Raw genomic sequence first — 16,277 nt, forward strand, 5'->3', positions numbered from 1 at the left:
TAACCAGGGATTGCCCAGCTTCTTAGATGAGTTTCTGTCCAATACAGGGAGCTCCCTTCCCTTCCTTCCCTCCCCTCATCCCCCAAAATACAATGAGAAGAGCCATGCCAAAGTAGCAGTACAGATATGTTGCAATGGGAGCTAATCACACATTCTGTACTGGAAAATGTCCTGAGTTTGAAAGGCCAGATATCTACAATCACCACGCTTATAGTGTTCACTTATATAACAAATACTGTTTCAACTGCATGTTTACTCTTTTTTTTAATTATTAAAAAACAAAGAGAGTATATTTCTTTCTCCTTCTTTATAGCATCAAAGCAGGACAGCATGCCACTCAGTCATATAAATAAGAACTTGCAGATACATACGTGTCGTTAGCTCCTTAATTGACAAACCATTCTACAAACTAACATCAAGCATTTGTAACTACCATTCAAAAACTGCTCTTTTCTGAGGAGCTGACAAAGGCCGTTCACATCTGAAATCCAATAGCTGCAACAGCAGTGAGCAGCCTGGGCTCTAGAGGAAGGAGTCAAGGAAATGCTCTGCTTCTGCCAGAACAAACCCTGCCACACTGCTTTCCACCTGCAAGAAGTCCCAGACACGGAGAACAGGAAATATCTGCTTCCAGCCCGTCCAGATCCTGAAGATTTGGGAATGTAGATGTCACCAGCAGGCCTTGCAGGACTGCCATTACCCAGCACTTACATCAGCAGTTCTGGTTGTAGTCCTCTTGCACTGGAAGCTCTCCCAGGCTGCGCTGGGGCAGTGCAGCACACCATGCACAGCACACCTGCATTAAGTGGTACTAGTGGTATCTTCCATGGCCTTGACAAACACCTTCCCACATTTGGTATCTAGAGGCTCAAGTAAGTATCTGGAACTTTAAACAAAATGCTTTCAAGTGAGATCAAAAATGGTAACGAAGATGTATTGTATCTCAGTCTTTCTCTTTTAACCTCCTGCTTTCACATGAAAAACATTTCCTTCGGAACCCATGGAATTAAGAGTACAACTTATACAGCAAAATGCATTCCTGAGTAGGCCCATAGGTTAATCCAGGTGCTGAGAGTGCCACAGGCAGCACCCTGAGCACTGAAGTGTCCCATGTCTCAGCATGGCTACCTTACCAAGATAGAGCGCAGAGCTGGGGGCATTTCAGTACCTCTGTGAGTTGAACGAGCAACAGCTCACATATCACTATTTTTCCATGGAGCTGTAGGAGAGAATCTCCTTGAGAAAAAAGGAAAAAAAAAAAAAAAAAAAGATGAGATTTTGAAGTTCCTTTCCTCCTCAGAGGAGGTTTGGGCAACCTATAGTAAAGAACTCATTGGGCAAGGGCAGCTTTGTCTTTAAAGAAGTGGTGGGCTGGACACCAACAAACCCAGGCCTCCCTTGGACTTACTTCCAGACAGCAATTCTTCTTCCAGCACCTGCGTCGGACGTCTGGGGCTGCAAGCAGACACATCAGGGGCGTGAGGGAAGGCAGGCATGAGAGGTGGCCATTTGACAGCACTCCTCATGCCTCCCTAGCTCCATGAGCCTACTTGTGCATGGGTGCCAAAGCAGCTGGGTGAGGTGTCACAGTGGGAATGACTTCTGACTGAGCAGGGATGCACCAGGGAAGAATTTCCTTCTACAGGGGGAGGCGGTAGCTGCAAACACACAGGAAGGAAGGGGAAGAGAGCAGTTTCCTTGTCTGGTGGTTCAGCTGCAGTTTGCAAGCAAAAAGCCTGAAGCAAAGAGAGCAGGTCCCCCTGAATTCAGGGTATAGTGCACATATTCATGGCCCAGCAAAAAAATAAAACAGAAATCTGTTTGGTTTCAGTTCACGTCTTGGTGGTGGTTCATGTTTTATTCATAGTAGTCAGAGGTCAGGCGTTCCTGTGAATGAAGAAATCCCCTTTCTTTCGGTGCTGCTTACAAAAAGTCAGTAGCAGAGCAACACTACTGGCCGCAGGAGAACTTCTGCCACCAGCTTCCTGATTCTCCAGAAGCTTGAGTCCTTCAGCCATTTTTTACCTTTTATAGTCACAGGACTAGTCAAGCAAAAGTTTGATTGGATTATTCTGCTTTAATTAGAAAATGCACTCAGACCAAAGGCATAATTATACCTGGTACATATGTACACATTTCTCTCAATTATAACGCCAAGATCAAAATGTGGTCTAGTCCTGCTTTGAACCAACTGTTTCCCTCTGGCAAGATCACTGCAATGTACACAGACATCATCACAACAGTGCTTGAACTGCTCCGTGTGCTGAGGATGCAGAACTGTATTTTATCATGTACGTGTGCACCCCTTAGGGTGGACAGAGTGAGGGATAAGCAATACAAGGGAGTCAAAAGTAGAGCCCAAAATCCACCACTCCCATTCCCCACCCTCCTCAAAAAGCAGCACAGGGCCCCTGTCTCCTTCCTGCTGCAGAGTTAGGACGAGGTGGATAAATCACAAGTTTTTTTTTTATTGCTGGTGAACTCAAAACAGGCAACTTTAATCTACCAAGGAAGATACACATACAAACAAATGGTTAGGCCTTGTGCGTTGTTTTTTGTTTTTTTTCTTTCCTTCACAATGTAAGTGTCTCTATCACTTCAGTCCAGCTCCTGAGCTCATGCTGAGCTGCCACCAAGACCTCAGTAACGTGCTCTGGGCACTTCTCCTGTAAGATGTTGTAAGAAGCATCACACGTATTAAAAAGAGAGATTTTGCAGAAGAGACAAAGCCACATTGCTTAGCAAGAAGTCTAGCTAACCCTGCTTTGTTAGGTACATGGTATTAAAGCAAACCCTGCAATAACGTTTGTTGTCCAGGGAATTATTTGAAATTATTTAATAATTTGTTGGGTCCCTTCCTGTTTCTGGTGTGCAAACTGCAAGAAAAGTGCACTTCTGGGTGTAAGTTACAAGTCTCTAAGGATGTAATATCTAGGTGGTACTCATCAGACATCGCTAGAAAGCAAACCAGAGTAGTGGTTACAATGGCATAGGCAATAGGGATAATAGAATAAGATGTTGTAGCTGCTGGGAGACGCCTCCATAGCCTGAGCACCTAAATATTACATCACTGTGCAAGAACTGTACCATTTGGTGGAAACTTCTGCAGTCACAACACATGGCTGTGTACCAAGTTAGCTCTGTGAACTCTTCCTCCCTTAGTCCCACCTGCAGCTGGTATGGAGTCACCAAATGATGCTGCTAGCTCCTTCTAACACTTCTGAGAGTTTTGTAGCTGCTAAGGAGAAAGCAGAGATCCTAGGAATGCTTCTATGAAACTGAGGGTTTCAGATGGTGTGGGGAGATAAGAGGCAGCATCACACCACAGCCATGCTGTGCTGTGAGAGAATAGCCAGAATAGCCCGGCTCTAGGTACTGCATGACCCTGACAGAATTAGGGCCAAAGCGGGGACATCACAGAATCATAGAATGGCTTAGGTTGGAAGGGACCTCATAGAAAATCTAGTTCCTACCCCCTGCCATGGGCCGGGCTGCCACCCACCATATAGGGCTGCCCAGGGCCCATCCAGCCTGGCCCTGAACACCTCCAGATATGGGATGAGATCCCAGCTCTTATCTATACCTTGCAGTTCTTGTTCTAATTCAGCAGAGCTCATCTCTTTTTGCCCCCCTGCACTACACGAGGTGACTGTTTTGCCTGGGTCTGTACACGCGAGACCATCAGGACTGACAAACATACTGCTTCTCTGGTTTTATAATACTGGCATCACAGCAAGGAAAAAGTATATACATCTACTCAGTATTTGCTCTCTTTTAATTTAATGGTCTATAAAAAGGAAACCCTAAATACCCATCTAAACATTCAGAGTGCTTTAAGAGACACTGTGTATCCTAGGGCAGATGTGATTAACTCCTTGACACCATTGATTTGTGTCCATTGCCAGCAATGGATGTCATGTGAGAAGGGGGAAGGAGAGAAATAAAATAATTGCACACTGTGCAACACAGAAAGGATTAACACTGGCTTTCTAGGGGCAGAACCAGACAATGATTCCCTTCACAGGGCTAGAAGTGCTTCTCCCCTTGGGAGAAGATTCCCCAGGGACAACGTTCACAGCTGAGCTCTACCTCAGACAGAGGAGCAGCACAAAAATAACCTGGCTACTTCCAGTGCAAGAGTGGAAACCCACAACCAGACAAACACGTGTGTTTCAAGCCAAATTCATCCCTGCTGCAGCTCTGCTGATTACAGTATAGGAACACTCAAAATTAATCTGTCCTATGAGACAATTACAGCAAACCTGCCTGGTAAAGCTGTCACGAGCACAATATTTCTAACAACAGGAAATTCCACTTTTGTGGCTAACTCTGACAGCCATGGCTTACCAAAGCACATTATTTAACCTGTGGTTGCCAGTATCAGGCACCTTTCCTGTTCTACAGCTTTTCCCAGACTCTACAAGTGTTCCCAAGAGGTTAAATTTCAAACTGCCCCCATGCAAGCAGCTCCAAAATGGAGCCACAGCACTCCCTGCTCCTACAGCTCTCTATTGCTTCTCTCACACTAGAACCCAAAACCTTGCTCAAACTGTGAAGAAGAGCTCCTCAGGGAGAAGTGCGTTTGTTTTTGGAAGTAATGTGTCTCCCTATATCAGACAGCATGGTATATCTCTTGCTGCCTGCAGTTATTCTCATGGGAAAGGTTTGCTGTAGTTATTTAGAATAGAATTTGGGAAAGAAGAGCAAATCCTCTTGGAACACTGAGGAGACCACTGGGCTGCCAGTGCTGATGGAGGAGGGTGACCATCAGTGCTAGAGGACTGAATGCTGGGTATCACTTCAGCCACACAAAAATTTTGACCTTTGGTCAAACACAATGAGTTGCAGCCAGATTAAGTCATCAACATCACCAGAAACAGAGGAATCCCTGGGAAGGAAGGCAGAAAACTCTTGTGGCATGTATAGTCTCTACAAAGTTTGCATGGTTGGGATAAGAGCTGGAATCTGCAGCAGCCCTTCAGACAAGTTCTGCTTTGGGGGGACAGAGGAGATGGGAAGACTTACATATTCATTGTGCCTTTTGCCAAGATTCAGATTGCACAGATTATGGTAAAATTCACTCAGCAAAAAAGGCTTTTTCTTAAAAAAAAAAAAAAAAAAAGAAGAAGAAGAAGAAAAAAAAAGGAAAAAAAAAGAAAAAAAAATCTATCATCAGGACCGAGATTTCAAAAAGTACAAGATTTGTATAAATTCAGCAAGATGTCCAGCACCATATTATATTGTGGTGCAAAAAAAGAACCTCGGGGTAGGCCAGTGGGACCTCATGAGGGGAACACCATCTACCTCCCCAGCAGACTGCCAGCCTTAGGTTCTTCTCCATAGCAGACGGATTTTCCTTGTTCCTGCAGCATCTCAGGTCCCACAGGAGGTATTGGTTGCAAGCAAGCACCTGAATATTGCCTAATGGAGTAAGCCGATCACTGACTTTGCTGGCGTGTCCATGACCATCCTCCAATGATTCCATTTTTCCTTTTTGAATACTTTTCCACCTTAGTATTTTTTCCCTCCTTCTTTCTCCACATGAAAGTGTAAGCAAAAGGACTGCTTTCATCTGTAATAAGTTAAAATCAGAAATGACCTAACTAACAAGTAACTGATATTGGTCCTTGGAACCCAAAGAGTAAAATCCTTACAAAATCTATTGGTTCCATTTTTTTTTTCTGGTATATCCCATGCACACCCCCATTAGAAAAATGGGGTTTATGAATCTTATCATACAGCAAGGAGCAGTACCTCAAAGCCAGAGCTAACAGCCTGTGGTAGAGGTCTGGGCTCTCTCAGATTGCTAAGGGTGGCTCCGAGTCATGGTTCAATCCGTCTTCACATGGCCATTGGCCAAGGCAATGGGAACAGTAGGAGCCCCTGGCTCGGCAGTCTCATCAAATCTCAAGCGCAGGGTGTTCCTGATCACCAGCTGTTCCATGATGAAAGAAGCACAAAACCATGGGATGGCATACTCCAGGGTGATCAGGCCCATGAAGTCAAAATCAAATTGGGAATAGTCCCACGGGCAGGCATTGAACTGGCGTAGGATGAGGCCAGTGGTGAACTCCCAGAGATACGTCCAGAGGGTGTAAATAAAGCAGCGAACTAAAATGTGACACTTGTCTTTGAGATACAGATACATCTTCTCCACAATGAGGATGGAGGTGCCATAGATGAAGAGTGCCCACACACTGGTAACACCTGGGAACTTCCAGTTGAAGTTGACCACAAACTCCCAGGCAGCTGTGAACATGACCTCACAGAAATAGCCATGAATGGCATAGAGGTACCATCGGGAGAAAGCGGTCAGAGGTTCTGCCGCAGCCATCCTTCTGCACGCGCCCTGGTAGGCACTCTGAAACAAAGACAGAGAGAGGAGTCAATGAGGAATTCAAGTCTTTACCGCCTAGGTTGCAACATGCACAGATCAGTAACATCCACAAAGGGAAAATTCTAATAAGAAAAGTGCATTTAAAATTGTATCATTTTTACTACAGCAAATTTAAGCCCTGGGGAAAGGTGGCACCTTATCAGGCTCTGAGTCTCAGAATGCATCTGGACTACTCTGACTGAAGACTGGGATGTAGCTGTTATTGCACTCATGGTAGAGAGGGAACTGAAAGTTTCAAGGACTTTGCCAGGAGTGAGGCTACTAAAGAATTTACTGGATGCAATCATCAGCAGAAAAATACAGGCTTCTCAGAAGGAGCACACATCATCTTTTTGCTCTGTTTTTATTTCTGTGCTCTGCTCTATTTTCATCTGTGCTCTGCTTTTATTTCTGTCTCTAAAATGAAGACTAGCTGAGCACAGCATTGAAAATCTGAGCCTTTTTCATCTGTCTCCTACAGTCTCCATACCCAGAAAGTTTACTGTAGAGAAAGACTGAGATTTGATGGGAGCTACAGAAAGGAAACCAGAAGAGAAAGTCTCAGAGGTTTTACACTTCCCCATATACACCTTGCATCCATTCAGCTAAACTGTTATCTCTTCTTAATTCTTTCAGTTAGAGGATTTTGGCATCATACCTAGGATTTAGAGAATCATCTCTTATGCTATCGAACTGCCCAGTACCAAGTCAAAAAAAGACAAGAGAGCCATTGAAATCCATACAGATTTTGCTTCAGGACAGCAAAGCACAAAGAATGAGAATAAAAAGAACAGCTGAGCGTAGAGAGAGGTGGTTAGTCATGATAAATAGGAAATGAGAACAAACTCTATTTGTCTCTACAGGAGGAAACTTGGTGAAGTGATTTGTGAGAGGGCATAATTTGCTTATCGCTGAGCAGTTTAAACACAGTTGATTTTCATGCTTCTTTGTAGAGATTCACAAGGTCCTAAGCATTGCTTTACCACACTATATTCACTGGCAGAAGCTGATTAGATACAGTTTTATTGAAGGGAGACCAATGCTCTAGGGTGAATTTGACATCTTCTGGATTTTAAAAAACTTTTTATTCCAGGCTGAGTTTCTTGACTTCATCAGGCATTATTTAATTCACTTGCTCTGCACTTGTCAACCCCATGGTACAGTGTGCTAAGTAAGGACTACACTATGTCCTGTGTGCAATTCCAAGTGGATTGTTCCTGCCCTGCTTTGTAATCACTGCCTCTCTGGACAAAATATTAACATGCAGTGTGACTAAAACTATCAGGAAATCATCAGGAAAATGGAAGTGGAATAATGAAAATGGAGAGCACAAAAGAGAATATTCACTGAAAAAGTACCTATGGGAGGAGAGATGAACTGTGGTATGTTTCTTCGCAATGAAAACCAATGGGGAATATTGAAAGTAGAAAGGACAGAACTGTATCCATGAATTCACTCCTGTCTTACGTAATCACCTATAAACAACCATAGACTTGTCAGCTCACATGATGTGAATGAACAAAGACTCTTTTCCTAACAGCACAATCTGTTTCACATATGGTACTGAACTATCATCAAATGCTACACATTTGGGTCAACAGCACATTTTGAACTTGTGGGTGAAAGACTCTGCTAAGTATCAATTCCTGATACTGAAATTTTTGGCTAATAGCTGAACTGAAAGCAGGTCTGAGACAACTTCTACAGTACAAATGACCCCATTTATAACCACCACTGATGTATTATGAATCCCGAGCCTTTCATTGTAACTGCAAGAAGTAAAGCATCAAAGTGCTGACACTGTCTCAGCACTTCCCTTCAACTGTCAGGTGCCAAGTCAGCACAAGCTTGATGGGAACTTCCTGCTCTTGATGTCCTTGAAGGACAATCCTCACAGACGGCCTGTTGATGAAAAGCACCTGTAGACAGGGCAGTTGCTGAACTGGGGAAGCCCAGATGTAATCTGGTTCCACTGCACTAGGCAATAAGTCCTTCACTCAATGCAGCTTCTCCTGTACAACATTCAATTCAAGGTGACACCAAAGTCTACGTTAAAAAATATAACAGAACGGGCAATGCCAAGAGTGTATACAAGAAGCTACATCCTTGCACAAGTTGCGTATTGTACAGCGTCATGATGACAAGTTGCTTGAGCAATTACAAAAGTAATTGACAATGCAGCCATTCCCAAGTATCTTGTCTCTCAGCCATACCAAAGTGGCTCATGCTTGGCAGATAGTACAGAGAAAAACAGTCTTAAAAGGGAAATGAGGGAAAATGGTGCTGTCTTATTGGATAGCAGTTAATGCCCAAGGACCATGTTCAAAATAATTGCAGGCTGTTAGTGGCACAAGCATCCAGACAGAGGGCCAAGACTGTAACTGATGCACATTTATGAAAAGCTTGAAACAGATAATTGATCTTGGTGATACAAGACTTTTAATGGAGTGACAGTAATACAGATTAAAAAACTCTGAGTATACGATAGTTGTTCAGTCCCCTGAGAAAAACAAATGGCATTCATCAGCGAGGTAGCTCTGGTGGAATGAGCAGCAGCTTCCAGAAAACAAGAAACACAGTTGCCATCTGTGCAATTGTCTCAGCAGAGCAAGTTATGGAGACTGCACACGGACAGCAGCTCGAGATGATGGAAGTACCTTCCACCAGAAAAGTATATTTCAAGCAGCTAGAGAAATGGTTCACTCAAAATGTCATAATTAAGACTGAGCAAAAACATTTCAGAAGCACTGTGTTTTTCTCAAGCAGGACCTTCTTTTCCAACTTGATGATAGAATTACAAGAAAAATGGGAGATCTATGGAAACCACAACCAGGCCTTAGAGGAACGTGCTGCCTGTGCAGGTAACACAGAGGACAAGAGCTCCTCTGCCTACAACAAGGAAGGACAGGTCGAACAGGGGAAGACTGTGCAGGGCTGTGATTCTTTACAGAGACCTGGTTCAGAAAAATTAGGGCAGAATTCTGGTTTAGGGCTGTAAGAAAACAATACTGTAACAGCAATAAGATCATATTTCCACACTTCAGTATATCAACTCCAAATGGGATATCCATCATTGCTTAGGGTGAGCAAGATGCAGTCAAACCTGCTGCATGAGGCCACATAAGCAGAAAGGATGTAAATATCAGTGCAAGATCCTTTGTGCAAGAGGAAGACTTTCATCCTCCCTTCCAGTTGTCCTTTTTTTCCCCCTTTTTCCAAATGAGACAACTGTGAGTAGAGAACTCTGAAACAGTGGCACCTGCCACTTCCTTATTATAAACCCTTCCGCTTATGACATGCTCCTTCTTACCCAAGTAGTATTTACATAAAAGTAACTGTTCTTAATGAGTTTACCGATGATTTTCATTGGGACATCTTTGAAGATACTTTGCTACTCATTAAGGCTGGGAGAATCAAATAAAGCCTTTTTGCTTTAACAAAGAGTAGGTCAACGAGGACATGTTGATGAAAAGCAACATATGTTTTAGAGGCAATACCTTTTTAAATGCGTATCTCCTACTCTTTCTTCTTTCCCTCTGAGTAAGCTCCAAATCAGAATGCTTGTGCAACCAGGGACACCATTAACATGCTGCAACTGTATCTATCTTCAGTGTTTTTGTATAAATCTCACACAGATCATTAGAAGTAAAGATTTACGGAACACTAGTGCTGGATTTGGCCCCAAGACATTAGTTCATTAGTGTTTAAAGATTTATGCAGCAAAGTCTCAGCAGTACTTATGCATTGAAGTCATAAGTCTGAGGAGATAGCCATCCTCCAGGTAACTGAGAGCCTCAATTAACTGCATCTCAGAAAATTGAATTTTAGCTCTTCTAAAGTGTGGAACAGTTCCAGCAAATCGATTGATCAAGCCTCATAATGAGTGCTAGAAGAGAGCCACAGACATATGTGTCTTGACAGATTTGATGGCCCTTCCTTACTCTTAGCACTTTCAGGATGGATCTGGAGCTCTGGGATTTTGGTTACTTCTGAATATATTGATCTGTTTTTGTTCCTTCTCTCTCTGGACTCCACTCCATTGGGATGTATGTTGTCTCCAATCTTCTGAGGTCTACTATATTGCAAGGAAGAAAGACAATTTTCTGCTTTTTCCCCTCATTTTTTGTTTCTAGCTCCTTCTCCTTACAAGATACATCATCTTCTGGGTCCTTCACCCTGTACATTCTTATACTTGCTGGCAGCCTCTGACCCTGCCTATCTTTCAAATCTGTTCCAAAGAGAACTGGGATTCAGTAAAAAGGAATGACGACAAAAGAAGATTAAATGAATCCAATTACCAGACTAAGCTGAAGGGGTGGGGAAGTGTAGCTGTTACCAGTAATGCCTATGTGGGATGCCCAGAAGGCACCATTTCATAATAAGGAGAAAGATGGGGGTTTCTTTGGAGGGAGCTTTTCAAGGAACAAATAGAAAACAAGAAGGCATTACTAGTTTAAAGATTTTTCTGACAAATGTGATCTCTTGAAAAAAAAGCTCAGGAAGATGAGACTTGCCATGCCCTGCACCATGCATTGCCTCATGTTACCGGAATGGACCTTTGCCCACAGCAACCACCCTAACCTGAGAGCAAGCTAAGGCAGCAGCTCTTCACTTCCAGTGACCAAGTGGAATGCTTCTTATGTTCCAGACAAAAAGCTCCTTTAGAGTCAAGCAAGTAGCATGCTCACAAGGCAAATTTGTGAAAAGTGGCTGAGATCACACTCAACATGTAGAATTATTATCATTGAGTCTGTCCAAATCTTTTCAGGCAAAAATCAAGTCCCTGTCTAGCTAGTTGCTAGAACACCACCTCACCTGCCTCACTCCCATGTGAAAAAGCTGCCCTGAGTCCTCAGGACATGCACTGGCACTAGAGGAAAGTGTCCACCAAAGCCCCAGCACAGAGAACACTTGGAAGCCAGGGCACAGCTGTAGGAGTAGACAGAGCATCTATCAGCCTGCAGAGGTTTTTCAGTCTTAACAGTAGCCTAAATTTACCTTATTCTCTGCGGTGAGGGCAGAACTGAGTTCCAGAAATGATTTTTCCAAAGCTGCTGCAAGTTTACAGTCCGTAACTTCAGGACTGAGCATTGGTAGCTCTTGGTGGGCAGCTGTCAGCTCACTGCTTGCGGCCACGGACATGCACCTCTAACGGTGTGCTCACGCACAGTAGCAATCAAAATTCACGGCTGTTTTTGAAAGCTTGGGCTTAACATGTTGCATTAGCTGACTGAAGCAAATCTGACATTCAGAGAACATAATGCACATCACGGCTTACAAGGAAAAGCAATCAAAACAGAGTGATGAGTGGAGAGAGAATTTATCCTGAAAACATGCTGAGAATTTACAAGCCACAGCCAATATCATTTCCTCTGCCACTAAAGAGCCAGCAAACACAAGGGAGAAAAAACATTAAGATCAAGGCATATTGCCTAACTTACATGATTTCTTAAGGAAATCTAAGGCAGCTCTTCTTTTGCAGTTTTCTTTTTCTTCTTAGTAAATGCCCTCTCGTCTTCTTTCCAAAGCAAAATGAAAAGCATACACACTGGTCTACTCCTAATAAACAACCTCACAATAATAAATTGATTTAGACAACTCTGAGATCAATACCAGTCCTAACAAACAAGCACTTAGCCCAGCTCTTCAGAACAATTTTCTCTTACAAGCCAGAATCAGTATGCAGTGGAAGAAAGCCAGGTTTGGCAATTAGAACATCAAGAAATTCAAACTCACTTCGCATCGAAAATGAAGCTTGGCAGAAAAGAATCTTGTGATCAAGGCACTGAAGTAAAAGTATGTAAAATCCTTGCCTGCTAATACCGTGAGATAATCCAAGTCACCTAAAACCGTGAAGAAAAACTGCGTGTGTAAAAAGACCAAAAAAACCCCCAAACATTAGAACTATCGGCAGATCCGAGGCAGCGTCTCCTGGTTTGCTGCAGAAGAAACTAAATGCAGCATTTCAGAAGTCTGGTACCTCTTTTACTGCAGAAGAAGAGAGCAGCCTCAAAAAATTCTTGCTACATACACAGCTGCAAAAAACTTTTTCCTTCTGCTTGCATTTCTCTTCTCCAGCACACAAACCTTTATAAATCCCTACTATTCAAGTGATGGTAGTGGGTAACTGGGCAGTGCAAGCACCCACAGCAAGCAGCTGTGGCCACTCCTCACCTCAGAGGAACAGAATCTGCAGCAAACCATGAAGACATGCAGCATCTGGGCTTATGCTGAGATAGATTCAAGCCTCACAGGCAGAAAGTGCTGCATGGAGATGGATGAAATAAAAGAGAGAACACTTTCAAGCACCTGCAGAAATGGGACCTTAGACTGCCATCAAAAGGGGAAAGAGAGAAGAAAACTTCTTGAAGTCTGTTGATGGCAATTCTACATTTTTTTTCCTTCTTAACTGTTCCTCCTTTAATATTCTGCAAATACGTATTTTTCTTATTTACTTACACACTTTTCCTAATATCAAACAACCACTGAAATGTGAAGTAATGAGAACCTCAAAGTGCTCTCTGCTTTTGCCATGCTGCAAAGCCTGAGATTTCCTGCTAACAGCCTTGCAGGAGGAAGCTTCACAGATTTCACATTGCTAAATTGTTCTCTTTTAAGGAAGAAATCTTAGTGGAGCCCCCAAGACGGTGGCTGTCTCATCTTCATCTCAAGTTCATGCAGATCCTGAGAGGCAGCAAATGATCTGGGAAGGATGGGCAGAAGAGGCTAAGTCTCAGAGTCCTACTGACCACCGTGTCAAACAAAATCCTCAGGTAGGCACCCCTGCCTACAGCTGGGGAAGGCAGCTCCTCTGAAACAGCTTCCATTTTACCTTAGGGGTGAATCATGCCATAACTGGCTTGCAGAGCACAAAAATCAGCAGTTGGAATACATTGTACGAGCAAATAAATTAGTGAATTTTAGCCTCTACTGTTCAGGTTTAGCTCAATTCAGAAAAAGCTGCAAGCATCCTGTAAGTGCTATCACTGAGGATATTTGTCTTCACAGACTACTCAAATTTTTCTGTCCTTAATAAGAAATTAAAAAAAAAAACAAAAACAAAAAAAACCCACCAAAGTCTTAGGTTCTAGGCCAAATTCCTACACAGCAGACATATCCCCCTGCTGCATTGGGTAGTTGCCATTTACATCTTTGCAAAAAGAACGCTTACATTTTCAGCACTGTTATTTCCTCGAAGTATCAGGAAGCTTATTATCTTCAGGTTGGATATCAGGAAAAATTTCTTCTGAGAAAAAGTGGTTGGGCACTGGCACAGGCTGCCCAGGGAGGTGGTGGAGACACCATCCCTGGAGATGTTCAAGAACCAAGTAGACATGGCACTGAGGAACGTGGTTAATGGGTATGGTGGGGGTGGGATGATGGTTGGACTAGATGATCTCAGTGGCCTTTTCCAACCTTAACGATTCTATGATTCTGTTCTGTCTGGGTTACAACTACATTCATACCATCTTCACTTTTTATGCACTCTTGCCACTTTTTTCTTTTGTAACAATGAAGAAACAGATCTGTCACAAACCTCAAATTCACAGGTTCATATTTCTTCTCAGATCAAAGTCACCCATCTGATTTGTGCCTCAAGAAGGTGGCACTTTCCCACTGGAAAACCTAACTGAAATCATCAACCTTCCAAGAAGTGGTTGGCCAAGCACTCACAGCCTTTTTCACATAAAAGAGTAACTAAACATTTGTGCTTCATGTGGAACTGGACATCTGCTTCTTCCTGCTATTCAGAGAAACCTGTTACCTCTTTAGTCATCAGTTTCTTAACTCAGCATTGGCCCTCAAGCTTTTACTGCCTCACCCTACATCTATCTCCTTTTCAAGTCACTCACCTCATGAAAGCACAGTCCCAGAAATGTTTCCCAGTACCGTTCTTCCAGGCAGAAAAGTGTGCTCCCAGCTGCAGTTTCACAAACTCCAGCTTGTGAGCCAGGGAGCTGGGTCAGAAGGATGCCCTGCCTCTCTTCTGTCTGCAGCTGACTTCACCTTGGTTCCTTTCCAGTTTTTTTTGAGCTTCATGCTGCCTCACTCCCAAATCACAGACCTGAACTGTTCTCTCACGCTCTAATTGGGACTGAACCACAGATATCTTGATTTGTTTTAATTAAAGCAAATCAACCCACTATGCTTACACAATTTTTAAATCTACCTACAGATGTACAGATATATAAAAATGCTAGATTCAGGATTCCTGCCTGCAGTTTGCCAACCACATATTACAGCTCCACAGGGAATGCCCAGTTCCATCCTTTAGGGAGGATCCCATATGAAAGCAGGTACATTTAATGCTAGATCTACATCTTTCTTTCAGATTCCCTTTTTTGACTGCAGCATGCCCAGATGACTGTGCTTTATTGAACGGTATTCCTGATAAAACCTGTGAATGGATTCTTCACTCTGATGCAGTATAGCATTTTGAAAAATGGCCTATATTTATTAGTCAACATCAGTATCAGCCTTTAGGCTTCTTGAAATAAGACACAAGACGTGTTGATAAGTATGTGCACAGGGATGCTTTGAACACTGCCGTATGACAAGTCCAGGAATTAATCATTCATAGATTGAATGATAGAGATAGAGTGGCCCAAATCATAAAATAATGCAATACCTCTGCTTTGAAGATCTGGCCATTTGTGGCTGCGATATGTGCTGAAAGCCTACTCGTATTCGTCCCTTATCCTGGATCTGATGTACACATTTAGTCTTCAGAAGAATTCAAAACCATGTCTAGTGAATAGTACCTAACAAACATTTTCTTTGGAACTACTTGAAAACTACTTGTGTCATGTAAATACCGCTTACTTGATAAACATCTGAGAAAGGAATTAAGACTCCACCTTAGTAAGCCTCCACCTTACTACAGAAAATCCTTAAGAACTACTAACTCTAATCCTAAACTCAGCAAGGAGGTCAAAATAATACTCACCTCTTCACTCCTATTGGTTGCCCATTCACACAGAAAATATCTTCCTCTCTCAGCTGGAGAAAGATGGCACAGACACAAAAGGTCAACACACAAAGACAAAGGGAGATTTGGATTTGAGTTCATACACACAGCTGCCACAATAAAAAGCAGAACAATTTTCTTGCTTGAACTGCTACCATATTTGTGTTGTCTCCTTTAAGACCCAAGAGTTAAAGCATAGAAAGGGAGGGAAAACTGGTGAGAAGTTGTGGATGCCTCATCCCTGGAAATGTTCAAGACCAGGTTGGATGGGGCCCTGTGCAACCTGATCTAGTGCCCAATCTAGTGGTTGGCAACCCTGCCCAGATGGGAGAGGTTGGAAACAGATGATCTTTAAGGTCTCCTCCAACATAAGCCATTCAGTGATTTGGTGAAATAATGTGGGAAAAAACTTCATGAGAACTTTGCCTTGAGAACAAAATCTGGCTCAAAAGAAGATAGTTGGAAAGACTCGGGATAATTTGTAGAATTGAAGGAAATGAGGAAGAGTGCACACACAGAAGTAAATTTTCAAGTGTATTAAAGCAGAATCCTTGCAGGGGCCAGATTTTGGGAAAATGAATCACTTGTTTCATAACCACTAACCTCACCTACACAGATAATAATGAAGATCCATAGCTCTTCACAGCTGCTACAGTGATGAGATAAAATCTGCATACATGTTCTACCCTACTTCTGACTATCAACCTTAAGTTAACAGCCTCTAGAACAGTTTCCCTTGGTATTAGACACTGTTTCAGAAAACTAAGTTCTGCTCTGCTCTGCAGGCAGGAGATTGTTTGTGCTTCTCAAGTTCAGCATTCCCTTCTGTCTGAAGAAGCTGCTGTATGCAGGAAGAACAGAAAATGACTAAGTATAGCCAGACTGTGTGCACTGACTTGTTTTGGTCATATGAAACAGAGAAGTCAATTGTTT

At 42.8% G+C, this 16,277-nt stretch overlaps 1 protein-coding gene across 13 annotated transcripts in view; it reads right to left on the reverse strand.

Annotated features, from left to right (window-relative positions):
- Nucleotides 1-2,448: 2,448 nt before the first annotated feature.
- Nucleotides 2,449-16,277, reverse strand: part of TMEM229B (transmembrane protein 229B) — a 48,406-nt gene continuing 34,577 nt past the window's right edge. For 11 of the 13 annotated variants that reach the window (XM_048948498.1, XM_048948497.1, XM_048948487.1 and 8 more), the window contains one exon: nucleotides 2,449-6,361. In XM_048948498.1, coding sequence (XP_048804455.1) covers nucleotides 5,831-6,334 — 504 coding nt within the window. In that variant the 5' untranslated portion in view covers nucleotides 6,335-6,361 and the 3' untranslated portion in view covers nucleotides 2,449-5,830. Of the gene's footprint in view, nucleotides 6,362-11,817; nucleotides 13,030-15,323; nucleotides 15,377-16,277 lie in introns of those variants that run through there. The other 2 variants (XM_048948490.1, XM_048948500.1) reach the window with 2 other exon arrangements.

The sequence above is a fragment of the Lagopus muta genome, chromosome 6, assembly GCF_023343835.1.
Source record: "Lagopus muta isolate bLagMut1 chromosome 6, bLagMut1 primary, whole genome shotgun sequence".
Classification (NCBI taxonomy): Eukaryota; Metazoa; Chordata; class Aves; order Galliformes; family Phasianidae; genus Lagopus; species Lagopus muta.